Source organism: Mustelus asterias, chromosome 23 (assembly GCF_964213995.1).
Source record: "Mustelus asterias chromosome 23, sMusAst1.hap1.1, whole genome shotgun sequence".
In the NCBI taxonomy this organism is placed as follows: Eukaryota; Metazoa; Chordata; class Chondrichthyes; order Carcharhiniformes; family Triakidae; genus Mustelus; species Mustelus asterias.
This window is the reverse complement of record NC_135823.1, coordinates 20108359-20121409: the sequence shown is the minus strand read 5'-3', so window position 1 is coordinate 20121409 and position 13051 is coordinate 20108359. Positions and strand designations below refer to the sequence as shown.

Sequence of the window (13051 nt, the reverse complement as noted above, 5' to 3'; positions counted from 1 at the left end):
AAGCTATTTTGAGAGATTGGATCTACAGGCATTTAGAGACGCAAGGACTGACTAGGGACAGTTAGCATGGCTTTATGAGTGGAAAATCATGGTCTCACAAATTTGATTGAGTTTTTTGAAGGGGTAACCAAGAAGGTAGATGAGGGCAGTGCAGTTGATATTGTCTACATGGTAGTTTGTTGCATAAGGTTAAATCTCACGGGATCTAGGGTAAGGTAGCCAAATGGGTACAAAACTGGCTTGATGACAGAAGACAGAGGGTGGTTGTAGCGGGTTGTTTTTCAAACTGGAGGCTCGTGATCAGTGGAGTGCCTCAAGGATCGCTGCTGGGTCCACTGTTATTTGTCATTTATATTAATGATTTGGATGAGAATTTAGTAGGCATCGTTAGTAAATTTACAGATGACACCAAGATTGGTGGCATAGTGGACAGTGAAGAAGGTTATCTAGGCATGCAACGGGATCTTGATTAATTGGGCTAGTGGGCTGACGAATGGCAGATGGAGTTTAATTTAGATAAATGCGAGGTGATGCATTTTGGTCGATCGAACCAGGGCAGGACTTACTCAGTTAATAGTAGGGCATTAGGGAGAGTTATAGAACAAAGAGATCGAGGGGTACAGGTTCATAGCTCCTTGAAAGTGGAGTCACAGGTGGACAGAGTGGTGAAGAAGGCATTCAGCATGCTTGGTTTCACTGGTCAGAACATTGAATACAGGAGTTGGGGCGTCTTGTTGAAGTTGTACAAGACATTGGTAAGGGCACACTTGGAATACTGTGTACAGTTCTGGTCACCCTATTATAGAAAGGATATTATTAAACTAGAAAGAGTGCAGAAAAGGTTCACTCGGATGCTACTGGGACTTGATGGTTTGAGTTATAAGGAGAGGCTGGATAGACTGGGACTTTTTTCTCCGGAGCGTAGGAGGCTGAGGGGTGATCTTATAGCGGTCTATAAAATAATGAGGGGCATAGATCAGCTCGATAGTCAATATATTTTCCCAAAGGTAGGGGAGTCTAAAACTAGAGGGCGTAGGTTTAAGGTGAGAGGGGAGAGATACAAAAGGGTCCAGAGGGGCAATTTTTTCACACAGAGGATGGTGAGTGTCTGGAACAAGCTGCCAGGGGTAGTAGTAGAGGCGGGTACAATTTTGTCTTTTAAGTTACATGGGTAAGATGGGTATAGAGGGCTTTGGGCCAAGCGCGGGCAATTGGGATTAGCTTAGGGGTTAGAAAAAGAGCGGCAAGGACAAATTGAGCCGAAGGGCCTGTTTCCATGTTGTAAACCTCTATGACTCTATAACTGAAGCCTTTAGGTGTCTCGGCAAACTGAAACTGAGATGGAAACAAAAATTTCAGGTTTCTGGGGAAACTGATACTTTTTGAAACCAGATAAAAGACACAAATGGCGTGATCTTGCCTGCCGTTCGTGCCACGCTCCCGCTGCAGCGAGGTCGAGGAATTTGGCAGCCAGCCAAATCTCCCATCATTGCGGTGGGATGGGAAAGTCCCACCTGCATCAACAGTGGTAAGATTCCAGCCAAAGCCTTTTGAGCTCTGACCCCTGTGGTGCAGTGCGGGGTGGCTGAAGAAGACGGAGGTTGGATCCAGGAGCTGGAAATGGGCAAATACACAGCTGCTGCAGATGTTTCTGTTCGTTGAAGAAAGCATGGGATGATTCATGCAACCAAGAACATCGTGAGCAGAGTTGAGGAAGTTCTGCAGATGTGTGCCATTTTGGGGAACATGATGTGGAGATGCTGGCGTTGGACTGGGGTGGGCACAGTAAGAAGACTCACAACACCAGGTTAAATTCCAACAGGTTTATTTGGAGTCACGAGCTTTCGGAGCACTGCTCCTTCATCAGGTGAGTGGAGTCAGCGCTCTGAAAGTTCTTGATTCCAAATAATAAAAGTTGGACTTTAGCCTGGTGTTGTGATAGTTCTTATTTTGGTGAAAGCAGTGTCCATGGTTGGGTGGGTGCTGCAAGCAGCTGGGGATCAGACCTAAATCCCCGAAGGAAAGGAGTTAGAATTTTACCAGAGATTATTCAGAGCTTTGAAGGACTTTGTGTCCGAGCTTTGTGCCATGTATCCTGTATGTGCTGTCAAGTAAATGTATGAGATCTGTCTTTGTTGAATCTGGTGCTTAAATGTATAATTTATAGTTTCTATTGACTGCCCTTTGCTTGTTAACTCAGGTTTTAGTTATGTTGATTTTGGCTTGATTGCTAAAGTCGAAACAGTAAAAGTGAAATCCTGTTGATTGATTTTCTTGTGGTAATTTGGTACATTTTGTTCTTTTGGTTTGTTTGTCTCCATTGAGCTCGTAACAACTGGATTGAAACCAGCAGAAAGCCAAAAAGGAGAGATTATAGAAGGGATGATTTTCAGTCTGATCAAATGGATCAGTTGTAATCTCAACCGGTGAAATTGGCCAGAAGTGAGGGTACCCGGAATGCATTCTGATCCATATTCTGTCTGTTAACTCCAACAGAATTAAATATTGAGCATACCGTACAATAGTTGGTTAATGCATTTTGTCTCCCTCTCCATGTCCAATTTAGTTTATTATTTCACAAGATGTGGGCATCACTGGCTGGGCCAGCACGGAGGCACAGTGGTCAGCACTGCTGCCTCACAGTGCCAGGAACCCGAGTTCGATTCCCAGCTTGGATCACTCTCTGTGTGGAGTTTGCACATTCTCCCTGTGTCTGTGTGGGTTTCCTCCGGGTGCTCCAGTTTCCTCCCCAGTCCAAAGATGTGCAAGTTAGGTGCATTGGCCATGTTAAATTGCCCCTTAATGTCCCTGGTGCATAGGTTAGAGGGATTAGTGGGATAAATGTGTGGGTTTACGGGGATAGGGCCTAGGTGGGATTGTTGTCGGTGCAGATTCGATGGGCTGAATGGCCACCTTCTGCACTGTAGGGATTCTATGATCCCTAATTGCCCTTGAGAAGGTGGTGTTGAGCTGCCATCTTGAACCGCTGCAGTCCATGTGGTGTAGATACATCCCAATTAAAGTTAGGGAGGGAGATCCAGGATTTTGACCAGCTACGATGAAGGAACGGTGACATATTCCCATGTCAGGATGGCGAGTGGCTTAGAGGGGAACTTGCAGGTGGTGGCGTTCCCATGCATCAGCTGCCCTTGTCTTTCTGGGTGGTAGAAGTCACGGATTTGGTAGGTGCTGTTGAAGGAGTTTTGGTGAGTTGCTGCAGTGCACCTTGTAGATGGTACACAGTACTGTGAAGGTCTTATAGCGCAGTGCATAGTGTCACGGCCTCTGAGCCAGAAGCTCTGGGTTTGACCCCCACCCCAGGACCTAATGGCTAAGGAAAATTCATTCATAATGTGTCTGTAGGGTCCATTCATTCCTCAGAATAGATGTAGGCAGCCCTTGGTACAATTTTTTTAAAATGATTTTCTTTATTGACTAAAATTTAAAATTAACACTACAGAAACGAAAATGAAAAGAAAAGTTAACTTGGAGAAACTGGCTTTTTCACTGCCAGCTCCCTGTACTAATCTTGAATACTCATTGAACTCGAAAACAAGACTGAACACTGAACTCAAAAGCACTGAAATGCACAAATATATGTTATTCGTAATCTGTTCTATTGAAATTGCTGGTACAAACTGCGTCCCTAACTTTCATAAAAAATTGGCAGCTGTGATGCCATAAAAGCTTTGTTTAGGCTTGTGAGAAAGTCTGTTTACCTTGCATGGTACTTTCAAAGAATGCAGTCAATTTCTAAACTATTCCCAGAATGCCTGCTGAGTTTAAAATGTGGCCAAGTTAGCTTTGAAGCTTAGCATAGTTAGTTACATAGGCAGAAATATCTTAAAATGAAGTCTTTTAATTGAAGCGAACCATACAAAGGATCCCACAGTAGCCAACTGGTTAAGTATCAGCCTGCAAAATCCTTCCAATGGCAAGTGGTAAGAGCAGGGGACACTCTCCTGGTCAGCCATGCTTGATGCAGAGTGCATCTGATGACAGGCAAATTGTTGGGAAAATCCCATCTGGTTCACTAATATCGTTTAGGAAAGGAAATCTGCCGTCCTTACCTGGCCTGGCCCACATGTGACTCCAGAGCCACAGCAATGTGGTTGACTCTCAACTGCCCTCAAGCAACTAGGGATGGGCAATAAATGCTGGCCCAGCCAGTGACGCCCATGTCCCACAAATGAATAAAAGAAAGGCTGATGAGTCGTTCCAGGAAAACAATTGGTCACTTTGGGAAGAGATGAAATTTAGCCTGCTAGGTGCAGGAGGAGAAACAGCAGCAACAGTACGTTGCTGCCACTGTGCGTCGGTGGTGAAGGGAATGAATGTTTAAGGATTAAACGTTAATGTTTAATTTCACCCTTTCAGATTCCAAAGGTAATGCATTATAAAAGAAGCACTGCATATCAAATTGTATTTAACATCTGTCAGAACACTGATCCAAACAGCTAAATTAAAATATGCCCTCAAGCTTTTAATGTACAACTCTGCTTTATTGATGGGCCAACTGTAAAGGTTGGTTACAAGAATAATTCAATTAAATGAGGATTATGCTAAGACATCTTGTAGGAAGGTCAACATATTGATATTCAAATTTCAGAATATCAGGGGAGATATTTTAACGTGGGTTCTGACGACAGGCTTTTACAGTTCCAAATCCACACCAAAAAAAACAGGTGCAGGCAAGGTCTTGGTCTCCAGAAAGCCCAGGCAAGCAGGGGAGGCGATGGCCTAGTGGTATTATCGCTGGACTTATTAATCCAGAAACTCAGAGAATGCTCTGGGGATCTGTGTTCGAACCTGCCATGGCGTATGGTGGGCAGCACAGTGGCACAATGGTTAGCACTACTACCTCACAATGCCAGAGACCCGGGTTCAATTCCCGACTTGGGTCACTGTCTGTGTGGAGTTTGCACGTTGTCTGCGTGGGTTTCCTCCGGGTGCTCCAGTTTCCTCCCACAGTCTGAAAGATGTGCTAGTTAGGTGCATTGAGCCAAACAGGTGCCGGAGTGTGGCAACTAGGGGAATTTCACAGTAACTTCTTTGCAGTGTTAACGTAAGCCTACTTATGACTAATAAATAAACTTTACTTTAATTTGAATACAGTAAAAAAATATCTGGAATTAAGAATCTACCGATGACCATGAAGCCATTGGATAAAAGCAAATTACTGTGGATGCTGGAATCTGAAACCAAAAGAGAAAATGCTGGAAAATCTCAGCAGGTCTGGCAGCACCTGTAAGGAGAGAAAAGAGCTGACGTTTCGAGTCCAGATGACCCTTTGTCAAAGCGGGTCAGAGCTTTGACAAAGGGTCATCTGGACTCGAAACGTCAGCTCGCTCCTTACAGATGCTGCCAGACCTGCTGAGATTTTCCAGCATTTTCTCTTTTGGAACCATGAAACCATTGTTGATTGTTGGAAAAACCCATCTGGTTCACTAATGTCCTTTAGGGAAGGAAATCTGCCATCCTTACCCGGTCTGGCCTACATGTGACTCCAGAGCCATAGCACTCTCAAATGCCCTCTGAAGTGGAGGGAAGTTAGGGATGGGCAATAAACGCTGGGCCAGCCAGCGATGCCCACATTTTGTAAAATGAATAAAGAAAGAAAAAGTACCAACAAGGTATTGTGCCTGCTGCACAGTCTGTTTTAACCCTTATACGATGGACAAAGAATTGCGAGTAGGCTTCTTGTTAGTACAACCAATATTTATTTAAAACACACAATCAATAATCACCCACCCAACCAACAATAAGTTATCATACAGAAATACTAAAGTTCAAGTCCAATACTAGACCTTGACTTAACTGGCAAGTACCCAGGCCGATATTGGCCTTTACCTGTGCGCTGGTCTCTGTAGTCCTCTGCGTAGTCTGGTCCTTTGATCTGGCCTGGCACTCTGGCTCTGGTCTTCCTTCTTTCTCGGGTGTGGTGGCTCTCCTCGCACTGGTTGTTGCTGGCAACCGTTGTTGTAGCTCGTTCGTGGGGTCAGAGAGAGAGAGAAAGAGAGCTTCTTCTGTTGTGCAACATCTTTTATCCCCCTTGCTTTCGTGTCCTTTTTGGGCAGTCTGCTGATTCTTGTCAATCAATTGATCAGGGTTTGATCACCCTGATCGATAAGAGTCCAATCAGGTGCTGCCACACCGATCTCTGGGTGTGTCCCCATCGGCCATGTCTGTAGGTGCTGGAGGCACGTAGGTCACAGACCTCCCTCCCAAATAAGGGGTTAAGGCTCCCCTTTGTCTGGTAAACAAGTCTGTTTGACCAGAGAATGTCCATTATCTTTGGGATGGCCTATTTCCTGTGTATTCAGTCGTCTGAGCTGCAGCCTGTTTATCTCTGTCTTATAAGCTGCAGCCGGCTGTTTTAGTTCTTGCCCAATTATCCCAGCATGCTCTGTAAATTGCCATTTTAGGTGGCCCGTTTGGCCACAAAGGCACAAAAGAACAAGAAGTTATAAGATTATTAAAGAGTTACTAAAGATGCTATTAAGGCAATGGGGTTCCAAATGCATTCCTTTAGCAAGGCATGGTTTTGTGAAGGGGAGGTCGTGTCTCACCAACTTGATCGAATTTTTCGAGGAAGTGACGAAGATGATTGATAAGGGTAGGGCAGTGGATGTTGTCTACATGGACTTCAGTAAAGCCTGTGACAAGGTCCCTCATGGCAGACTGGTGCAGAAGGTGAGGTCGCACGGGATCAGAGGTGAGCTGGCAAGATGGATACAGAACTGGCTCAGTCATAGAAGACAGAGGGTAGCAGTGGAAGGATGCGCTTCTGAATGGAGGGCTGTGAGAAGTGGCGTTCCTCAGGGAGCAGTGCGAGGACCTTTGCTGTTTGTAATATATATAAATGATTTGGAGGAAAATGTAACTGGATTGATTAGTAAGTTTGCTGGAATTGTGGCTAGCGATGAGGACCATCAGAGGATACAGCAGGATATAGATCGGTTGGAGACATGGGCAGAGAGATGGCAGATGGAGTTTAATTCGGACAAATGTGAGGTAATGCATTTTGGAAGGTCTAATACAGATAGGAAATATACAGTAAGTGGCAGAACCCTTAAGGCAGAGGGATCTGGGTGTACGGGTATACAGGTCACTGAAAGTGGCAATGCAGGTAGAGAAGGTAGTCAAGAAGGCATACGGCATGCTTGCTTTCATCGGCCGGGACATTGAGTTTAAAAATTGGCATGTCATGTTGCAGCTTTATAGAACCTTAGTTAGGCCGCACTTGGAATATAGTGTTCAATTCTGGTCACCACACTACCAGAAGGATGTGGAGACTTTGGAGAGTGTACAGAAAAGATTTACCAGGATGTTGCCTGGTATGGAGGGCATTAGCTATGAGGAGAGGTTGGAGAAACTTGGTTTGTTTCCACTGGAAGGACGGAGGTTGAGAGGTGACCTGATAGAAGTGTACAAGATTATAAGGGGCATGGACAGAGTGGATAGTCAGAAGCTTTTTCCCAGGATGGAAGAGTCAATTACTAGGGGGCATAGGTTTAAGGTGCGAGGGACAATGTTTAAAGGAGATGTACGAGGCAAGTTTTTTACACAGAGAGTAGTGGGTGCCTGGAACTCGTTGCCGGGGGAGGTAGTGGAAGCAGATACGATAGTGACTTTTAAGGGGTGCCTGGACAAATACATGCATGGGATGGGAATAGAGGGATATGGTCCCTGGAAGAGTAGGGGGTTTTAGTTCAGTTGGGCAGAATGGTCGGTGCAGGCTTAGAGGGCCGAAGGGCCTGTTCACTATGCTATCATTTTTTTAAAAATCTTCCAACTTGTGAGATGATAAGTTTCTGTCTTGGTGGTCAATTCTTTGTTAAACATCGTCTGGTATATCACATGAGCCCCACTCTGGTATGGTAGTCTCTGCCACATTTAAGAACATAAGAACATAAGAAATAGGAGCAGGAGTAGGCCATCTGGCCCTTCGAGCCTGCCCCGCCATTCAACAAGATCATGGCTGATCTGAAGCGAATCAGTTCCACTTACCTGCCTGCTCCCCATATCCCCTAATTCCCTTACCGATCAGAAAACTATCTACCCGTGATTTAAACATATTCAACGAGGAAGCCTCCACCACTTCAATGGGCAGAGAATTCCAGAGATTCACTACCTTCAGAGAAGAAGTTCCCCCTCAACTCTGTTCTGAACCGGCCCCCCCTTATTTTGAGGCTGTGCCCTCTAGTTCTGGTTTCCCTTCTAAGTGGAAAGAATCTCTCCACCTCTACCCTATCCAGCCCCTTCATTATCTTATATGTCTCTATAAGATCACACCTCATCCTTCTAAACTCCAACGAGTACAGACCCAATCTGTTTAATCTCTCCTCATAAGCTATACCCCTCATCTCCGGTATCAACCTGGTGAACCTTCTCTGCACTCCCTCCAAGACCAATATATCCTTTCGCAAATAAGGGGACCAAAACTGCACACAGTACTCCAGTTGCGGCCTAACCAGTGCCTTGTACAGTTGCAGCAAGACCTCCCTGCTTTTATATTCTATCCCCCTCGCGATAAAGGCCAACATTCCATTCGCCTTCTTGATCACCTGCTGCACCTGCAGACTGAGTTTTTGCGATTCGTGCACAAGGACCCCCAGGTCCCTCTGCACAGTCGCACGATGTAATTTTTCTCCATTTAAATAATATTCCAATTTACTATTATTTCTTCCAAAGTGGATAACCTCACATTTGCTAACGTTATATTCCATCTGCCAGATCCTCGCCCACTCGCTCAGCCTATCCAAATCTCTCTGCAGACTTTCCACGTCCTCCACGCAATTCGCTTTCCCACTCACCTTCGTGTCATCAGCAAACTTGAATACCCCAGATTCAGTCCCCTCCTCCAGATCATCTATGTAAATGGTAAACAATTGAGGCCCCAGCACCGATCCCTGCGGCACGCCACTGGTCACCAACTGCCAACCAGAAAAGCACCCATTTATCCCAACTCTCTGCTTCCTGTTAGATAGCCAATCCCCAATCCACGCCAACACCTTACCCCTAACTCCGTGTACCCCAATCTTCTGCAGCAACCTTTTGTGAGGCACCTTATCGAACGCCTTCTGGAAATCTAAAAACACCACATCCACCGGTTCCCCTCTGTCAACCGCACTTGGTATGGATGAAGATTATGGGCTAAGAAGATGTAGGATTCGCTGGCCTCTTCTTTCTCAAATGTGTTACTTTTAAATGATTTTACTTCAGGAGTGAGCCTTTTAACTGAAAGGTACTTTTAGTTTGAAGATGCATGCATTAATTTGGAAGCAGTCAGTTCAATCATGTTCGTTTGTTTGGAGCAAGGACTCATACCCATTTGACCTGGATTTAAGAAAGACTAGTTTACGTATATGAACCCTGATTTTAACTCATGGCAGGAATCCAGGCTGCAGCAGATGGCAAACTGTCGTGTTCCCCCACAAGTGAGGCTGGGAGATTGTAACTCCCAGGCCTTGCCAACCTTTCCCAGCACTCACTCCCACCTGAAGCTGGTAGGAATGGCATCAACACTGGTGTCCAAAGATCATGGAGGTCAGTGAAGACCCACAGAAATGGTCCATGAGAAGATCAGCAAGGATTTCTGAGGGAATTTTGGAAAGGGAGATTGCAGGATGGGGAGGCCCAAGATATCTTTCATGGAGCCAGGAGAAACATTCCTGCTCCTTTTGACACATAATGAGCCTTTAACAGTCACTCATGGGACATGGACGTCACTGGCTGGCCAGCATTTATTGTCCATCCCTAGTTGTCCAAGGGCAGTTGAGAGTCAACCACATTGCTGTGGCTCTGGAGTCACATATAGGCCAGACCAGGTAAGGACAGCAGATTTCCTTCCCTAAAGGATATTAGTGAACCAGTTTTGTTTTTACTTCAATCAACAATGGTTTCATGGCCATCATTAGACTTTTAATTCCACATTTGTATTGAACTCAAAGTTCACCATCTGCCGTGGCGGGATTTGAACCTGGGTCCCTGGATCTTATCCTGGGTCTCTGGATTATGAGTTCAGTGACAATAACACATGTCTAGCAAGTAATCTTGTTGGCAGCAACCTCACTTCGTAGGCACGCACCATTGGGCAATTGTGCGTCGGCCGCTTATGAGCCTCCCTCCCAGTGGATATTGGGCGAGGCTCCACCTGATCACAAAAAGATCGCAAAATCACAGAAATTCCACCACAGGAGGAGGCCATTCAGCCCATCATGCATGCATCAAAGCTAGCTCCTCAGTCCGAGCTGCCCTTTCTAACATATCCTTTAGATGTCTAACTCTCCTCCATCTCCACCCACTGCTATTTCGCTGTGTTTCTGAAACTGCATTCGCATTCCCAACTCTCTGTTCAATATTCTTTTTCTGGATCTTTTTTTAATGTAGATGGTTGTTTTGATGGATCCAACGGAAGATCCAGATGACATCTTGCGAGCGAATCGATCCCGTGAACGGACATTTATGTTTGATGTGGTGTTTGATGACACTTCCACCCAGGTAGAGACACGCTTAGTAGAAAATAATTTTGTGTGTGTCGTCATAATGTCGTACTTATAAGGCAAGGATTTGATGCAACAGAGCTTTCCCTGTTACGTTACAACAAGGTGACCCTTCGTTGCATTAACTTTTTATATATTTACTATTATATTTGTGAGCATATTAAAAATGATTACAATTTGGTGCTGAAATCACACTAAGGGATATCAGTGCCACAGAATGTTGATATGTTTTACAGTTTGAATCCTTTATCTTGTGTAGCATAATTTTAATACACTGTAAACGTACTTTTACACTGCAACAACACATCTATACTCCAACCTCCTGCTGCCCTGGTGCAGTATTTCAATTGTTCACACCAGTCCTCTCAGTGGTGTGACTGCCAGTTTAGTTTTGGCATTGCTAGTCTGATGCCTGCAGCCTGGTGCCCATTAGAACTGGGTTGATGCTCAAACATCTTTCCCTCTGGACCCAGATATCTATCAGAGACAGAAGACTTTAATCAGTCTCGACTGGAGCCTAACCACAGAACAACACTTAGAGTGACAACATTTCAGTTTGTTTCTATAGCTCTTGGGGCCAAAGGGATTAAGGGATATGGGAAGAAGGGGGGGATCAGAATATTGAATTCGATGATCAGCCATGATCAAAATGAATGTCGCAGCAGGCTCGGAGGGCTGAATGGCCTACTCCTGCTTCTAGTTTCTATGTTTCATTTCTTCTACTAACCCCAATAAAGGCTCTGTTTATATTTTTGTCAGCCGATTGTCGCCTTAACATGCTTTGCTATTTCAGCTGAATGTATTTCTTTCCTGTGGGGAAGGAAGTAGAATGATTGGAGCTTAGAATCCCTACAGTGCAGAAGGAGGCCATTCCGCTCATTGAGTCTGCACTGACTCTCTGACAGAGCATTCCACCCTTTGCGTAACTCCACACATTTGCCCCGCTAATCCCCATAACTATATATCTTTACACATTGAGGAACAATTTAGCATGGCCAATCAACCTAACCTGCACATCTTTGGAGTGTGGGAGGAAACCAAAGCACCCGGAGGAAACCCACGCAGACGCGGGGAGAATGTGCAGACTCCGCACAGACAGTGACCCGAGGCCGGAATTGAACCCGGGTCCCTGGCGCTGTGAGGCAGCAGTGTTAACCACTGTGCCACCGTGCCGCCCATTGGGCTCCTCCATTAACTTCAATCGATCCTGCTTGTGCAGGAGCCTAAAAGGACATTTGTTATTACCATTGGTGCTTGACCCTCATAATTCTTCTTGCATCCTGGGAGGAGTTGTGTCAGGGCTATGCAACCCTCCGTTAAGTGACCCAAACTTGAGTGTCAGTCGAAAACTGGGCTGTCTGGCTGCTGCTGCCGCTGGAAGCTATGTTTCTATTCTTAATATTGAAGACGGGGTAATCCATTGGATTTGTCCATTTATTCCTGGGGCCACCTCAGGAATCTGTTGATGTTGATTTGATTTATTATTGTCACATGTATTGGGATACAGTGAAAAGTATTGTTCCTTGCGCACTAAACACACAAAACATACCATTCATAGGGTACGTAGGGTAGAAGGAAAGAAGAGGGTGCAGAATGTAGTGTTACAGTCATGGCTAGGATGTAGAGAAAGATCAACTTAATATAAGGTAGGTCCATTCAAAAGTCTGATGGCAGCAGGGAAGAAGCTGTTCTCGAGTTGGTTGGCTCTCAGACTTTTGTATCTTTTTCCTGATGGAAGAAGGTGGAAGAGAGAATGTCCGGGTGGGGTTCTTGATTATACTGGCTGCTTTCCCGAAGCAGTGTGAAGTGTAGATAGAATCAATGGTCAAAGCAATCGAAGCACACGCAGGGTGATTTTTGGAACCAGGAAAATGGTCCAGTAACAGAGTGTACGGAAAGATCATAAGGAAGGTCGAGTCTGGGAGGGTGGAGTTGCGTACTGAACTGTGTATACTGAGAGACCAGGGTGAAAGGAGGAGAATGTGATGATGAGGCTCACCTTATCCGTGATAGCCTGGTCATCATAACTGTCATTCCTAACTTTGATGACCACAATTAAATTGCATAATTTAACAAGAAGACACCTAAAAACAATTTTTGTATTCAAACCTGCATTTAGAAACCATGTACCTTAAAGGTGATCCCTTTATTATGGGTATATTCTAACTGTAATTTTAATGATTATATGAACAATATTAAAACATTCTCAGGAATTCCCAGAGCCATTTGTACTGCATGGGTATCATAGTAATTTCAAAGATTGGCATCCACCAGTTGGTATATAATGAATGGGTGGCACAGTGGTTAGCACTGCTGCCTCGCAGCACCAGGGACCCGGGTTCGATTCCCGTCTTGGGTCACTGTCTGTGTGGAGTTTACATGTTCTCCTCATGTCTGCGTGGGTTTCCTCCGGGTGCTCCAGTTTCCTCCCACAGTCCGAAAGACGTGCTGGTTAGGTGCATTGGCTATGCTAAATTCTCCCTCAGTGTACCCGAGCAAGCCGCCGGAGTGTGGCGACTCGGGGATTTTCACAGTAACTTCATTGC

General features: G+C 45.2%; 1 protein-coding gene across 2 annotated transcripts in view; it reads left to right on the top strand.

Moving 5' to 3' along the window:
• LOC144510550 (kinesin-like protein KIF19) overlaps nucleotides 1–13051 on the top strand; it is a 187372-nt gene that overhangs the window by 50760 nt on the left and 123561 nt on the right. For both annotated transcript variants that reach the window (XM_078240072.1, XM_078240071.1), the window contains exon 3: nucleotides 10393–10503. In XM_078240072.1, coding sequence (XP_078096198.1) covers nucleotides 10393–10503 — 111 coding nt within the window. The remainder of the gene's footprint in view (nucleotides 1–10392; nucleotides 10504–13051) is intronic.